This window comes from Stegostoma tigrinum, chromosome 7, assembly GCF_030684315.1.
Source record: "Stegostoma tigrinum isolate sSteTig4 chromosome 7, sSteTig4.hap1, whole genome shotgun sequence".
Taxonomy (NCBI): domain Eukaryota; kingdom Metazoa; phylum Chordata; class Chondrichthyes; order Orectolobiformes; family Stegostomatidae; genus Stegostoma; species Stegostoma tigrinum.
Window position 1 is genome coordinate 17,265,447 of NC_081360.1, and position 17,559 is coordinate 17,283,005.

Here is a 17,559-nt window from a genome sequence, read left to right on the forward strand (position 1 = left end):
ACCTGAGGGTCAACTTTTTCAAGCAGGGAGTGGTGCTTATATGGAATGGGCTGCCAGAGGAAGGGCAATAGCAACATTTAAGAAACATTTGGATAGATACATGGATGGGAAGGGTTTAGAGGGACCCGGGCCAAATGCAGGCAAGTGGAACAAGCTGAGTGGGCATCATGGTCAGCAAGGACCAGTTTGGGCTGAAGGGCCTGTTTTCATGCTGTATTACTGTATGACTCTAAGTGGATTTCCTGTAAGGTGATTGGAAGATATGCTGTTATAAAAGGGATTTGCCATTAAACAACAATGCATCAAGACAGCCACCAACATTTTTGTTCCTTGGCATTTCTAAGGGCTTTTAATTGAAATTGATGCCTGGCTTTGTTATTTTGCCAAAACTGTAACCTCTACTCATACATTGTAAGTATCTTGATATCAACGTTTCCAAATACTCTCAACCAATTCCACTGAGCATTCCTTGAACAGAGGTGTTTGAGATGATTAAAAGTTTTGGCAGGTTTTAAGTGACCAACTATTTTCCCTCCTGACAGGAGTCCAGAACAAGGAAGAATAACCTCAGAGCTGAGGAATTCAGGCATGATATAAAGAAGCACTTGGTCATAGAAAAGATAACAAAAACCTAGAACTCTCCAAAGGCTGCCAAGACTGAAGATCAACTAAACATTTTAAACAGATTAAGATACCTTTTGTTCTGCAAGGGTATTAAGGGTCACAGAACCCAAGATAACCTAACGGAGTTAAGATGCAGATCAGCCATGATCTAACTGAAGGGGCTACATTTCAATGGAAATGATGTAATGGCATAAAGGAAAATTCAATTAGTGTAAAACAGGCTTAGTGAGGCAATTCCTAACATAAATGAGGACACTGGAAATTATAAAGAAAATGTAAAACTAAGAACAGAATGTGCATCTTTGCATTATGATCCGATTACCCTCTGCATTCTTATCCACTTTAACTTGAAGATTCCACTCGTCTTTGACACCTTGCCAGGGTAAATGATAGGGAAATAAGACAGACATAGAACATAGAACATTACAGCACAGTATAGGCCCTTCGGCCCTCGATGTTGTGCCGACCTGTCATACCAATCTCAAGCCCATCTAACCTACGCTATTCCATGTACGTCCATATGCTTATCCAATGATGACTTAAATGTACCTAAAGTTGGCAAATCTACTACCGAGTTGGCGAATCTACTACCGACAGGGGCATATGCACTCAAAGATATGTTCAGTATACATATTTCTTAATTGGATCCTTCATGCAGCTTATTGTCTGCAAACAAATGGAGATTGGGAGGTTATTGGAAGTCAAACAATGCAGAATTTCTTACCTGCAACAATTCCTTCTGGAGGATTTAGTGTTAACTCTGCAAAATAACATAACAAAGGTGATTACATAGAGAATTTCTGTGCCCCTCTACCCAGTAATTATGAATGATTAACATTTTAAACAAAAACTTGTAGAATAGAAGGGAAAAATCTGCATATTGTCTAAAATACATGACAGATAGCAGGTTACCATGATGTGGTGTTGTTAGCTGAACGTTGAGAATGCATTACCTGCTCTTTCCAATGTCCATAAACATCAGGCATACAAACAAGAAAAAATGCAGTTTTTTTTCAACATTACAATTTTTGTCGTCTCTTGAAGTTCAAAAAAAATCAGGTGATCAGGTAGGTGTATGGTGGGAAGGGGAACCCAGATAAAACATTTGCAAACATGGAAAAGCTAGTAAAAGCTGTATAAAAAAGCAGAATTCCATAACTAGGCAGTAAAGGCCAGTAAGTCTGACCCTAGAAGGAAAACAGTCTGCTGGGACATTGGAGAGAAAGCTAAATTCTACATCTGGCCCAAGACATAGCTAAACAGTCACAAAGCCATTAGACAGAAAAAAAAAGTGACACAATCCTAAATAAGGAAACTTTTGACCTTGCTGGGTATAAACATTTACTCCTCTCCCAACACAAGAACTGGCTTTCAAAAAGCTGTTTATTGTGACAAAAGATTAAATAAGCTGTTAAAGTAGGATCCTTCAGGGGAGACAGCACAAATATTACGACATGAAATTGGCAGGAATGGTAAACTGATTTTTCACAGCTGTCTTCAAAATAAAGACTGTGGTCAAATCCAGGTCCACTTGAATTGCCTTGGGAATCCACAGCACTGCAAGGTCAGTTGAGCATGTACTGAAGAAAATTCAAGGTATTAAAATGCCCACGGGGCACTCAGACACACTAGAAAACTTAAGGAAATTGATGATGCCATGAACAGCACCTCCACAAACTCCTTCAGAATTGAGGCTGCTGCTGAGGACCGAAGGAAACATAATTTTCTGGTGCCTAATGAGGCATGAACAATTCAACAGACAGCCAGAAATGTACATGACAGTAAAAAGTGTTAATTCCATGTTAAATATATTTCATTGTATGCAGGTGGTGAGCATTAACTAGAGTTCATTCAAGCTCCAATAGAATTGATACAAACTAAAAACGGAGGGGATGAGGTTAGAAGATGTATACTTATAATGCTTAATTCTGTCAATACACATCACTAACTGGCTTCCTGGGCAAGAACACAAATAATTTGCTTTTAAAAGAATTACTTATGTAAGGCATTGACAGTATAAGTAGTCAAAGGCTATGTCAGATATCATTCATTAAGATTAATCAGAATATATTTGACAAAGGGTTAGACTGAAACATTCGTCAAAATGATGGAGGTTTACGGAATTAAGGACATATTAGGTGCCTTGAAACTATCTTTGCAAGAGAAAGCAAAAGGGGTTGAATGGAAATATTCAACATAGGGAGTTGAGAAGTTTTATCCTGGGTCTGTCACAGGTCTCCACAATAAGTTGTGATTATTCAACGTTCATTGGTAACTCTCATGTCCGATTCAGAAGGACATATATTCAAATCCACCTTTTTTAGACCTGAGCAGAAAATCATGCTCAGCACTAAATGCTGTATTTTCTGAGGTGTCAGCACTTGAATGAAGCTTCGTCTACCGTCAAAGGTGAATGTAAGGCAGTATTTCAAAGAAAAAAAAGGCAATTGCCAAAGGTATCTTGAGAAAACTGGAAGTCCGAATAATGAACAAGACGACTCACTATATCAAATTTATACAGGCTCCTGCAGAAAATAGCAAGACAACTGTGAAGAAAGCAATCCAGCTGGCAGTCTCATTGCCAGGTTACACAATGAGGGAAGTGAAGCAGATGGGTTTTTATGGCAGTCAGCAGCGGTTACATGTTTGCCATTAGGCAAACACTTTACTCCAGATTTTTATTTAACGCCAATTTCACAATCTGTCACAGTGGGATTCACACTCATGACCCCAGAACATTGGCCCGGGGTTCTGGATTACTAGTCTAGTGACATTATCATTATGCTACTGCCTCCCTTTCGTATGCTTGAAGCCTTAGCAACCAATGGGTGATACATAGGCTAGAATCATTTCTGGCACATTTAAATTTCATAAATTTCTTTTCAAAATGTTTTTAGTACGGTGCCCTTTTAAAAGACTGAAAAATTATTTTTACCCAATCTGTTCAGACATGTTACGACACTTTTGGGACTTGAAACCAGACCTTCTGGCCCAGATGATGATAGGCTATGAATGCACCACAAAAATCAATTTATGGAGCTGAATATTTATTGATTTTTAAGTATAACCAAATGAACTAATTTAGGTATAAAGAGATACGTGTGTAAGAATATTAAAGGAACATGTCTAAGACATTGGGTGATAGGTAAGAGGAAGACATATGTAATGCTGTATTACACAAATAAATTATAAAGAAAGGATTCATGCCTATTCATACTACACCATCTGGCTCCAGGTTCATTTAACGTTGCTGTACGTAAACTGGTTGTCAGATTTCTTAAATTGCAACAGTTACTACAGCACAGGTTCATGATGTATATTTATTTGGAAACTTGGGTTTCAACTGCTCATTAGATATAAACAAGTATAGGTTCAAGATGGAATTGTATTTCTATACTGTGTGTGTTAAGAAGGGAAGACATAGTTTTAGTTTAATTTTTGAATGCTAAGAGTGGTTCTGGGTTATCTGCGTAGTTCATTTATAGGTATTGAAAAACCATGGATGGAAACGAGATTTTTTGCCATTGCCGAGCAACAAAGTCTTCTTTGACATAGGGAGACAGAAACCGAGAAAAGTTCTATTAGCAAGGCAGAACCATCCAGTAGGTAAGTGAATGGACAGGCTTGTTTCAGAGAGAAGCAAGTCAGAGTTAAAATGCCTGAAACATCAGCAGTGCAGTTTGGCAATCTCCAAAAGGGTCAGGGCAAAGGAAAAGAAGACTTGAGTATCTTGGAAGTTAGTAAGAGAGAAACCACAGAAACAGTAGGCTTCAAGCGTCAGACAAGTAGACATTCTACAAGGCTGTGGAGTTTAAAATACGTATGTTAAGGTATAAGTGAGCTATGTTAACAGTTTAAAGATCTCATGTAACTGAAGTTGTGGAGTTTAATTCCTATGGGCAGTAAATTGTAATATGGATTTTTCCATTTTAAATTCTATATTTTTTCTTACTTTCCCTTTGTCTCTTTTCTCTCTCTCTAAATACGTAATCTTTATTTACCTTTATCAACCACTTTCAAATCCAATTCATCCAATTTCCTTCTCCCCTATCCTCCTGTTTTTCAATCTATAAATCAAATTGGTTAAAGAGATAAACCTTGAGTGCTGTCATTAACTAGGGTCCTTAGTGCCACATTACCCACGACGCACGTATGTCAGCAAGTTATGGTATTAAAAACGCTTTCTAGCCAAAGAGCAAGGCAGAAGAAAGTCTAACTGATGGAGTATATCACAAGACACTCTACCTTCGCTCATTATATTAAGTTTATGCAGAAGAGGGGAAGAATATAGTGCAAATGATGTGATTCCACATTCCTATTGATGGGAGCGCATACAATGTTCTTATGAAAACTAAATGAGGATTTTTTCATTACACATTCTTCAATACATGTCGGAGAACAGTAGACAGTCACAATATGCCTGAATCCTTTGTAACGACTGCCAAGGCATATCATTGGGTTTAGCGTGACTCACTTACCCTCAAGTTCCAGCTTACAATAATAGCTTCCCTCATACAGCTGGATTAACAATAAAGCATATTACTGAACCACTCAACCCATTAACCTGACACACAGCAGTCCTTTCAATCAACAGTGCCGAGTTACTCAATGTAACCACACGATCAAAGAAGCCAATACAAATATGTAAACAGCTCTTGGCTTGTGGAGTAGTAGCAGTTCCAGAACTTCACTTCTCCATACAGCTGTCACAATAAGAATTCAAGTAAGTCAGATTCGCAGAATTAAAAAATGTCTTGGTCTTGGATGACATAAAACCACTTTTCAGAATTTATGTATGTACCCTAACCAGTCCCAGGGATCAAGATTACCCCACTTGTAAAATTTTTAATTTGACATTTATTTCAGCATTTGGCCAGTTTGGCTAATAATTTTCCCAGAAAATGCTTTTGTTTTCTTAAATTAAGAGATCATGAATTAACAAATAGTAGTTAATTATCTCCTCTCACTCACTGTCTGCAATTCATGGGGATTATCACGCAAACACGGAACAGCTGAGTTTATTACAGTGCAAGATTACATGCAGACAGAAAACTAATTTTCAAGATTTATGATCTTGCTTGGTGTTTGTATGGTTGCATTCCCTGCTCTTAACGTACAGTTGCATTTTTGTTTCTCAAAATGGCCTCACCATTAGGAGCAAAACCAGCATCACAGAATCCAGTACAACAGGATTCTGGGCTGGATAGAGGCAGGTACCAGGATTTGGCTATCAGAGCCTGTCTAGCTCACAAGAGCTTCAAAACCGCAGTCAGTACTCACAGTGCACAAGAAACTATATATGTGCATTCAGTATAATAACTTAGCGAAAAGCGTGGGAGCTGAAATTGAACTCTAATCCAAAACTGTGGAACCACATGTTAAATGTTTGCTAAGGATAGGCAGGTCAGATAATCTGCAACTGTGGGGGAAAGTGAGTAGCTCACACAGCACTAGTTTAATTAGGGTCATCTACCTTGACAGTGTAGTCACGTAATATCCTGGCCACAAAGGAACTGATGAAATGATGAGATATTGTATTGAATTTTCAAGTGTGACATTTGGAACATTTCCATAGCACATAATGATTTGGATCTAACCTTTCTTGATAGAATTACCGTTTTGTATATCACCAACCGTAACAAGCTTTTGTTCAAAAGACTACTGTAGTCTCAAAAGGAAACACAGCACCAAAAGAGCGACAATCACTCCTTTACTTCAAAGCCTAAGGGTGAAATATTAGGTACATACTCCAAATCCCTAATTAAACATTACATACACTGATGACAAAAAGATAGCACAAGCCCAAACTTGGTAATTTTACAGGGATGTTAGTTTTAATACTCTGTCACTTCACCCTATCATATAACTTATCTGTTTTCCAGCCTTTTGAGTAAGGTTTTGGGTTCAAGTCCTGCTTAAGGGATTGGAGCTCATTATCTAGAACAACTCACCATTACAGGATTGAAGCAATGTTGCAGAAGGACTAATCTGTTGAATAAGATTTAAACTAGCTGAGTCTGCTGTCTCAGGTGGCCACAAAAAAGAAATCCATGGCACTATTTCAAAGAGGGGCAGGTAAATTGTCACTGTTCAACACATATCCCTCAAATAAAATTGAAAAATTTTTTCTGGTCATTATTGTGGGCTCTTGCTGTGTTTCAATTAGCTTTCTGATTCCTGTAATACGTCAATGACCACACTTCAAAAATACTTTGTTAGATATGGAGTCGAAATGTTGTGGCAGTTGCTAATGCATGCTCTCTTTCTCTTTCCAATTTGCACTGAAATAATTCCAATAAATAAAATCGTATGAGATAGGAACATTTTCATGAGATAAAGGAGAGAAGGCTGTTACTGGTTAGCCTGCATTTGATTTCAAGTGATTCCTATTCTTAATTTATATATCCAATTGAGCTGTTTAAAACAAAATCTGTTGAAACTCAGAACTCTAAATTCATTCCAACAGCTGTAACAGGTGTCCAAATCTCTTCTCAAAGGTCTTTAACAGAATTAAACAGGGCTTGCAGAAGTATAGTAATTGCACAGTACCCTACATAGTCAGGGTGTTCACATTCCACAGTAAAATTGAGAGTAGGAACATTGTTGACATCGAAGGCACTGTAAAGCATTTTTGTTGAGTGGATTTCTTTTGAAAGTGTGATCACTCGTTTTAGCAGGCTAAAGTGCCAGCACATTTGTGCTCACCAAGTTAATGGTGTTGGTGGTAGGACCTTAGGCAAGCATGTTGGCCAGCATACAGAGGAATCAACTTACTCTCTCTGCATATTGAAATCATGATTTTTATTTTCAAACAAACATGCAGGTTTCATTTCAACAACTCATCCGATGATAGCATCTGCAACAAACAGGAGCCCTTGGGTACTACACTTAAGGTGTTAGCTTAGATTTTGGTTTCAGACGCTTCGTCGCCATCCTAGGCAACATCATCAGGGAGGCCTCCAATGAAGCAATGTTCTACTCCACTTGGAATTTATACTGTCTAGGCTGTTATGGTGAGAACGGTCATTTCCGGTTTTGATCTGTATGGGTTTGTATATGTTTGTTGATTGCTTTACAGGTGGAGAACCACACTCCTAGGAATTCCTGAGCGTGTCTATGTTTCGCTTGGGCTACTATGGTTACCTTGTCCCAATTAAACTGATGGCCTTCATTGTCTGAGTGTGCTTACATTAAGGAAAGTTTGTCATGCCATTTTGCTGCTAGCTGATGATCGTGTATTCTGATAGCTAGTTTCCTTCTGGTCTGTCCAATGTAATGTTTGTGGCAGTCGTTGCATGGTATTTTGTAAACCATGTTCGTTCTGCATGTTGTGGAAATGGGGTCTTTAATCCTCCGATCAGAGTACAAAAACATTGCTTCATCGGAGGCCTCACTGAAGATGTCACCTGGCAAAACGTCTGAACGAAAACAAGCCAGCTCGGCAAGCAAGTCAACAACCTCACCCACAACCCAAGCTACAAATCTTTGCTAAAACTTTAATCACTGCATTAAAGATTATACTGCTGCCATGGGCTCAACAGTTCATTATAAAATGTTCTACCACTCAATGAGTAAATGCAAAACAGGGTGTGCCAAGGGATTATGTAGTTTTGAAGATCCTTGAAGATATTTACTGAATGGACACCAATGGTTCGAAGTAGTAGCTCACCAGCATCTTCTTAAGGACAATCAGGGGAGGGAAATAAATGCAGCCCAGACATTGAGGTCCACACTCCCACAAATCAATTTTAGACGAAGTATGGTCTGCAAATGAACTACTAGCTATGAATTATTATTTATTTCAAACATTGAGGTCAGCAGTTGATTGCCACGCCACCTAAGCATGCATAAAAGGTTTTTGATAGTGTCCCTACCTCTGGGCGTAAGGTCTGGGTTCAAGTCTCACCTTAGGATGTAATGGGCACAAGTACAGGAGCAGGAAGGTTATGATAACCCTTATTAGGACATCAGTTAGACCTCAGCTGGAGTATTGTGCAGAGTTCTGTTCGCTACACCTTTTGAAGGATGTGAATGCACTGGAGTGAGTGAATAAGAGCTGACTATTTAAATGGAAATAATGTGCACGGTTATGGGAAAAGGGCAGAAGAATGGCCATTTATATGCTCATTCGGCCATTCAGTGCACCTTCTTCTGCACCATGATCCCTGAACAATTCTGTGACGAGGGCCCAACTTACAGAAGGTTATGTAGTAAATAAAAGACTATCGCAATCATTATGAACATTTTAACCGCATCACCATTCCTCTTTCTTTTCCCAGCGTCAAATATTCTACTTACGCAGTAGATTGGCTAGGCAAATGAATGTCTCTTAACAGTGCTGAAATCACCAGAGTTACAGGCAGAGGTACCCCAAGTTTAATTTAGTAACAAGTAAGTGTTGAGCCCTTGTATGACTTTCACAGTAATGATTTTCTGGCAAAACCTCCTCCATCATTGCTCAATTCTAGGAGTTAGCTATTAAAGCTAGGGTTCCGATATGGACACTTAAAGCTAACCCCATTCCAGCTGGATTGTTGCGTCTCAGTTTACAAATGCAGCACTAGAAGATGATAATACTGCATAGCTGGACTGAAAAAAATTCATGAACCTCATAATCATTTACTGCAAGAAACTACACATCCAAAGAAATGAATGCCAAATGGCAGGAGAGGGGATGAATAGCGCTATCAGAATAATAGAGTTCTAACACTTGTTACAGATGAGAACAGGATTAAAGAGGAGGAATTTGTCTAGAGTAAGACTGAGATAATTGAAAGATCTGGCATTGGTTCAGTTATATTCCCAGTCTTTATCACCAAGGAGACAGGGTCAACTGATACATTGGAACACCATCCATCAGAAAGATCTCTTCCAAGGCACACACCATCCTGACAACTATATCGCAGTTCCTTCACTGTCCTTGGGTCAAAATCCTAGAACTACTTCCTAATAGAACTTCAGCATTTCAAGAAGGCAGCTCAGCATCACCTTCTCAAGGGGAATTAGAGACGTGCAATAACTACTGGCTTTTATCAGGAATGGTTGCAGCCCAGAAATGAATCAGAAAAATCAGGAGGTGCACTCCAGTGCACTTTACTCTGATAAAGGGTATCAACAAGATAAAAGCACTGGTGCAATCAGCTCTTTGAAGCAGTACTGCAGGATTCAGAGCACACTGAAACATTCCATACAATCATATTGTCTTAATTTATCAGGTATTTCTTCTGGTAAAATGACAGCAGGCATAGATTGAAAGAGACGTTGTTTTAGCAACCCCATGGGTAAATGACCAGCTGACAAATTCACATGAAAACTAACCTTCCAGGCATCTGGTCTTAGGATGGGGTGCATTGTCTCCACACTGTTACAGAAGACTGTCAGAATGCAACACAGCATACTTTGGAACAAAAATACAGGGACATAGTGACAATTATCATTTACCCCAGTTTTAGCCTCAGCAGCATAAGGGCAGAGATAGCGAGGGAGAAAAGGATTGACACTTTATTCTTTGAGTTAAGGAGCTCACTCTAACCTCTACTGAATAATCAAAGAAGCTTTACAGATATTGTTAGTGCAAAATATATTGTACTACAGTGCACAGTTGGTGGCAGTGCATGATGAGGTTAAACAAGAGATGTTAGGATGATATGGCTCAGAGTAAAAGTGAGATAAACCAGTCTGCGACAGAATTAAGAATAGTACTGGTCATCTGTAGAACTGATTCAATAAATCAAGTTGTTCCATAAAACATTATGCGTATTTTCACATGTGGCTCTTAGCTCCTTCAAGGGATATGCAAAATATTTAGAGATAGTAGGAACTGCAGATGCTAAGGAATCTGAGATAACAAGATGTAGAGCTGGATGGACACAGTAGGCCAAGCAGCATCAGAGGAGCACGAAAGCTGACGTTTCGGGCCTAGACCCTTCTTCAGAAAGAAAGGTCTAAGCCCGAAACGTCAGCCTTCCTGCTCCTCTGATGCTGCTTGGCCTACTGTGTCCATCCAGCTCTACACTTTACACAAAATATTCATACTTGCATTCCTTCCCTCACATGTTTGGATTAGTTAGTTTTTGTCAAAATTTCAACTTTCTTTCCAAGTTCCACTTTTCTCTGAAGATCATATTGTTGATTGCCAACTGTTGCCTTACTGAACCTTTTCATTTTCATTTCTGCCAATAGGTTGCTCATCAACATCCATTATAAGTTCAGTCTCATACAAGGCACAGCAGCACCCTCTGGTGACAGAAAGCAATTGCTACAAGAATCACATGCATTAAAGAAAAGCAAAGCACTGAGGATGCTGGAGATCGGAATCAAATTTAAATGTGCTGGAGAAACCTAGCATGTCTGACAGCATGTGCAAGGCAAGAAACAGAGTTAATGCTTTAAATCCAATATGACTCTTTGATGCAGATGCTGCCAAACCTGCCAAATTTCTCCAACAACTTCTGTTTTTACTTCACTCAAATGGAACCAGAATTTGTTCAAGTGATTCTATGTACTCTACTGATTGTAAATAACTGCATGTCAATGGTGGCTCAATTGGTAGCTCTTTGACTTCAGAGACATAACCTTTATTCATTCAAGATCCATTCCAGAACTTGCACTCAATCATCCAGGTGTTATAGCTCGGAAAGTGCCATTGAACCAGGCTCCGGTTTTCAAAGATAACACAGCCTGGAAGCACTATGAATGATAAGGAGGATAAAGATTAGCTGAAAGGGTGGACAAGTAGCAGATGAAAGTCAATGCAGAGAAGTGTGAATTAATACGTTATGGTCCAAAGAACAAGGACTGGGAAAAAGTAAATACAATTCTTAACTCGGAGCAGAAACAGAGGACATTCGGGTATATACGTGCAAATCATTGAAGGTAGAAGGTTAAAATCCTGGCAGTGCAGAGCTAGGATGTGTTAACAGAGGTAGATTAGAGAAGGAAGAAAGCTTTGCAAATACTGATTTGGCCTCAACATCAGAATTTCATCCAATTCTGGGTACCACACTTTGGAAAGGAGGTGAAGTCATTTGGGAAGGTGCAGAACATATTTAGAAGAATAGTTCCAGGAATGCGGGCTTCAATTACATGGATAGATTGAAAACCTAGTTTGAGAGATTTAGTAGAGGTTTACAAAATCAGAAGATTGTAATTTCAAGTCCCACTTCAGGATGTCATCATGGGTGGAACTCTGATGCAGTGCTAGAAGTGTTGTGCTGTCAGAGGTGTTATCTTTAGGATGAGATTTTAAACTTTGCCCTCACGGATGGAGCTGAAATATCTCAACACACTATTTCAAAGAAGATCAGATGTGTTCTCCCTGTTGTCCTGCCTGTTGAACTACTCTTCAAACTGCAACACAAAGAAATGTTCACTAGCTAGTTGAACTTGTTTTCACATTGTTCCATTCAACTTTATATACATTTTCACAAATAAATAAAAGTTGCTGCATTCAGTACCATGTGGCTCTTAGGTCCTTCATGGGATATGCAAAACATTTATACTTGGGTCCCTTCTCTCATGTTTGGAATAGTTAATTCTTGTCAAAATTTCAACTTTCTTTCCAAGTTCCACTTTTTTCTAAAGATCATATTTTTGATCGCCAACTGTTCCCTTCCTCAAATTGCACATTTTCACTTCTGCCAATAGGTTACTGATCAACATTTATTGTAAGCTCAACGAGTCTCACGTATACCTTGACCACAGTCTGTACAAGCCAAATTCTTGCACTCAATTCCTCCTTCTCTGTCATATCTGTTCTGACAATGACGCCTTCCATACCAGTACTCTTGAAAAGTCTGCTTCATGCCTCAACTGAGGATTTCTCTCGAATGTGGCTGACAGGGCCTTCAACCAAGTCTCACCCCTATCAGCTCCCTCCAAGGACCACCATGGAGTTCTCTTTCCATTTTCAGTGAGTCATTCTCCTCGATTTCTTCGTTTCAGCGTCCTAAAATGGACCAGTCCTTTGCGACATCCTGATCTTTCCCATGCAAGCACAGGGGATGCTACACATCAATTTTTCCCCCTTTTTTAAAATTATCCCACTCTCATATCCAGTGATTTATTTGCAATTCTTTCAATCTAATGTGCTGTGTTCACAGATCATGTTAGTGCCTCCTCCACTGATGGGACCAAACAGTTTGAGCAGTTACTTTGAGAATACCTTGGTGCTGTCCATAAGCATTACATTATGCTTCTGATTTCCTGTCACTTTAACTCTCCTCTCCACTCCCAATCTGTCCTCAGCCTCATACATTGTTCTAATGAAACACAATATTAGTTCATGGCACTGCACCTCACCTTCAAAAACTGTACTTTATGACCTGGTGAACTCAACACCTAAGTTTGACCATTTCAGATCATGAGCACTACTACATTTTCGCCCCCTCCAAACATTAGGAATTGGTGATGATTCTGTTATTCCTATTTCGAACTTATTTGGTCACATCTTTCCTGTCACTACTTGTCCTATAACCACTAAACCTTTTTGCCTTTCAGTGTCATTTCCTATCATCAAATCGATCATAGTAAATTACTCAGATAGCACCTGTTACTCAGGCAGCATCTATCAAAATAGAAACAGAACTAATATTCCTGTTGATGATCACTTGATTCATTGACTCCATCGATTGCCCAGGTGTGTCTTGTGCACAAAAAGCAGGATAAATCCAACCTGACTAATTACTACCGAATCAGTCTATTTTCAATTGGCAATAAAGAGCTTGTACTGTTGAAGACAATTTCTTTCAAGCAGTACTTGCTATTAATAACCTGCTCATTGATGTGCAGTCTGGGTTCTGCCGGGGCTACTATGCTTGCAACCTCATTACAGCCTTGGTTCAACACAGATAAAAGTGCCGAATTCTAGAGTTGAGGTGAGAGTGACTGCCATTGGCATCTAGATCACGTGACTGAATGTGGCACTAAGGAACCCAGCAAAACCAGACCCAATGGGAAGCAAGAGGAAAACACTCTTCGGTTGGAGTCATACCTGGAATATAGGAAGATGGGTTGGGGTTATTGGAGTTCAATCATCTCAGTGCCAGGCCTTTGCTACTAGAGTTCCTCAGGATAGTATCCTAGGCCTAGTTATCTTCAGTTGCTTCATCAATGACATTCCATCCATCATAAGCACATTGGGGATGTTTACAAATGACTGTATAATGTTCAGCGCCATTTGAAACTCCTCAGAGACAGAAGCAGTCCATGTCAAAATGCATCAAGGCCTGGTCAATATCCAGGTTTGGGTTCATAAATGGCACATAGCACTTGCTCCGTACAAATACTAAGCTATGACTATCTCCAATAAGAGACGATCTAACCACCGACATTCAAGGGCATTGCCATCACTGAACCCCCTCTAACAACATCTTGGGGGGGGGGGGTATCATTAACCAGAAACTAAACTGGATTAGCCATAAAAATAGTGTCTAGAAAAGCTAGGCAGAGGTTAGAAATGCTGTAGTAAATAACTCATTCCTTGATTTCCCCAAAGCCTATCCACGACCTATAAGGCACAAATCAGGAGTGTGATGCAATATTCTCCACTTGCCTGGATGAGTGTAGCCTAAACAGCAGTCAAGAAGCTTGACACCATCCAGAACAAAGCAGCCCATTTGAATGGCACCACATCGACAAACACCACTTCCTCCACCGCCAATGCTCACTCACAGCTGTATGTGCAAGCTACAAATTGCACTGCAGAAATTCACCAAGAATCTTAGATAGAATCTTCCAAAACCATGATCATTTCCATCTAGAAAGGAAATGGCAGCAGGTACATGGGAACACCACTAGCTGCAAGTTCCCTTCCAAGTCACTCACCATCCAGACAGTGCCATTCTTGTGTCTTTAGGATAAAATCCTGCAATCCACCCCTCTTCCCCCGCACCCCACCAAAGGCATCGTGGGTTTACCTACAGCACATGTCTTGGCGCAGTCCAAGAAGACAATTCACAACCACCTTCTCAAGGGCAACAAGGAATGGGAAATAAATGCTGCTCCAACCAATGACACATGAAAGAATTTTTCAAAAGTAGTCAGCAGGTCCTGCAGAATCTGTCCCATGAGTCACAAGTGAATTAAAATAAGATTCTACCTTCATGGACGCTGTCAGACCAGAGTTTTTCCATCACTACTTGCTTTGGTTCCTGGCTTCTAGCATTAACAGTGTTTCCCCTGTTTTTTGTCAATAAAGTGCAGGTTGTTATGATATTGCTGTATGTGAGATCTTCCTGCATATCACTTGCTGTGCAATGTACAACAGTGACTGTATTTCAAAAGTATCTCACTGGTTGTGAAGTGCTATAGCATAGCCTGAGGTCTTATAAAGGAGTTATTTAAGTTAAGCCTTTCTTGCAGAATTAAACTTGTAACATGTTTGGGGACACCGGCGACATTACTTGACAACATGCAAAGCTGCTGCTGCCGTAAGACCTTAAATGCAAGATATGTAGGCCATGCAGATGATTAAACGTGTTCTGACATTCAATTAGTGTGATCTAATTATCGTCAACTCCACTTTCCTACCATTTCCCCATAATCCTTGATTCGTTAACTGATTATAAATATATCTTCACCTTGAATAAACTTATGGACCAAGTGTCGATAGCCCTCTGCAGTAAAGAATTCCACAGATTTACTACCCTCTGAGAAGAAATTCCTCCTCTATCTTAAAAGAGTGATCTCTTATTTTAACTCTCCCACAAAGAGGAATAACCTTTCTGCATTTATCCCATCAAATTCCCCGAGAATCTTATACATGTTTCAATGAGGTCTCCTCTCATTCTTCCAAATTCCAATGAGTACGGGCTGAACCTATTCAACCAATCCATGCAAGAAAATCCCTCCATACCTGATGTCAGTCCAGCGAATCTTCTCTGGGCTGCCTCTACTACAAGTTTATCTTTCTTTATCTAAGGGGGCCAAAACTGCTTGCCAAATTTCACTGGGTTTTGACTGGTGCTTTGTGTAGTTTTAGCAAGGCCCTCCTACTTTTATACTTAACTTCCTTTGAAATAAAGGCCAACATTCCTTTTGCTTTTCCTATTACCCACTGAACATGATTGCCAGTTTTTCATGATTCATGGATGACGGCTCCCAAATTCCTCTGTACTGCAGCTTTCTGTGGTCTTTTGTCATTGAAATAATATTCAGCTCCTCTATACTTCCTGGCAAACTGCATAACCTCACATTTTCCAACATTACATTCCATTTGTTAAGTTTCTGTATACTTACTTAATATGTCATATCCCTCCACAGATTCTTTGTGTTATCTTCACCACTCACCTATTTTGTGTCATCCTCAAACTTTCCTCATCTAGGTCATTAATATTTGTATGATAAATAATTATTATGTCAGCACTGATCCAGGTGGTATTCCATTTGTTACAGATCCCCATCCAAGAATTGAACCCTTTATCCCAACTCCAGCTAACTAATATAAAACGAACCTTATCTATGTTAATGTACAACTCCCTGTTCCATTGACTCTTATTAATTAGCCTAATATGTGGTACCTTATCAAACACCTTCTGCAAACCTAAATATATTAAATCCAATGTTTTCCATTTATCTATACTGCTTGCCACGTCCTCAAAAGAACTTTAGTAAATGTCAGGCATGATTTCTACATCGTAACTCTGCTTGATTATGTTATGCATTTCTGAAAAACTATTAATTCCTTTATAATAGACTAACATTTCACCAACAACAGATATTAAGCTATCAGTTCTACAGTTACTGTTTTTGTCTCCCTCCCTTTCGGAATAAAGATATTACCTTGGCAATTTTCCAATCTTTCGGGCCCTTTCCAGAATGTAAGCAACCCTGAAAGATCACCAGCAGTGCATCCACTATCTCTGTAGCAACTTCCTCTAATATCCGAGGACGCGACACATCAGGACCAGGGGGAATTTCTCGATCTTTCACCCAATTAGTTTCCCTAGCATTTTTTTCTCTACTGATAGATTTATTTTCTCGCTCCCTTTTGCCCCTGGATTACTTAGCAATGTCAGCCCCATAGCCATGTCACTCAGTTTAGAGTAATCATAACGATGACAAACTAGTGGTTACTACACTGGAACAAAAACAGAAGTTGCCGGAAAAGCTCAGCAGGTCGGGCAACATCTGTGAATAAAAAATAGAGTCAGAGTTAAAGTTTCATGTCCGGTGACCCTTCCTCAGAACAGCAGGAACTATACTGGAATGTGCTGGTATTAATTAACATTTAGCCTTGGATCAGCAGCGACACTCTCACCTCTCTGAGACCTGATCGCACGATGTGGATCATTGATGGTCTCAATACCGTCTGCCTGTCCAGGAGAAGAATTCCCCGTTCAATATTCCCTACGTTTTTCCCTAATTCAGGTGCCTTCAAACCCAAGGCCTTCCCCCATCTCCAGTGGGCTCTTTAAGTGGCCCCAGTGATAATGGAAACTGCAGATGCTGGAGAATCCAAGATAACAAAGTGTGAAGCTGGATGAACACAGCAGGCCAAGCAGCATCTCAGGAGCACAAAAGCTGACGTTTCGGGCCTAGACCCTTCATCAGAGGTCTGATCATCTGATGAAGGGTCTAGGCCCGAAACGTCAGCTTTTGTGCTCCTGAGATGCTGCTTGGCCTACTGTGTTCATCCAGCTTCACACTTTGTTATCTTTAAGTGGCCCCAACGCCCGATGATCCGCCGCCTCTGGGCAGTCCCAAGGCTCCAATGCCCTCCCGGGCGCTGAGGCCTCTCTCTCTCCCCCGGCCAAACCCCTCACCTCTACGTTCACAACTTACGCTTGTACTCGGCCATCAGCCGTTTCAGCGCCGTCCCTGCCATCGCCGCGACCGTTAACGACGTCACGAACGAGAGGTTGCGGGGAAGGAAGGAGAGTAAAAGAGGGGGGAACGGTTACACCGACGCACCCGTCCTACTTCCGGTGGGGAGGG

General features: G+C 40.1%; 1 protein-coding gene across 1 annotated transcript in view; it reads right to left on the reverse strand.

Moving 5' to 3' along the window:
• Positions 1-17,553, reverse strand: part of ube2g2 (ubiquitin-conjugating enzyme E2G 2 (UBC7 homolog, yeast)) — a 37,079-nt gene extending 19,526 nt beyond the window's left edge. The window contains exons 1-2 of the mRNA XM_048535011.2: positions 17,407-17,553; positions 1,349-1,384 (exon numbers count right to left, since the gene is read on the reverse strand). Of these exons, the coding sequence (XP_048390968.1) occupies positions 1,349-1,384; positions 17,407-17,449 (79 nt within the window). The 5' untranslated portion in view covers positions 17,450-17,553. The remainder of the gene's footprint in view (positions 1-1,348; positions 1,385-17,406) is intronic.
• Between the last annotated feature and the right edge of the window lie 6 nt (positions 17,554-17,559).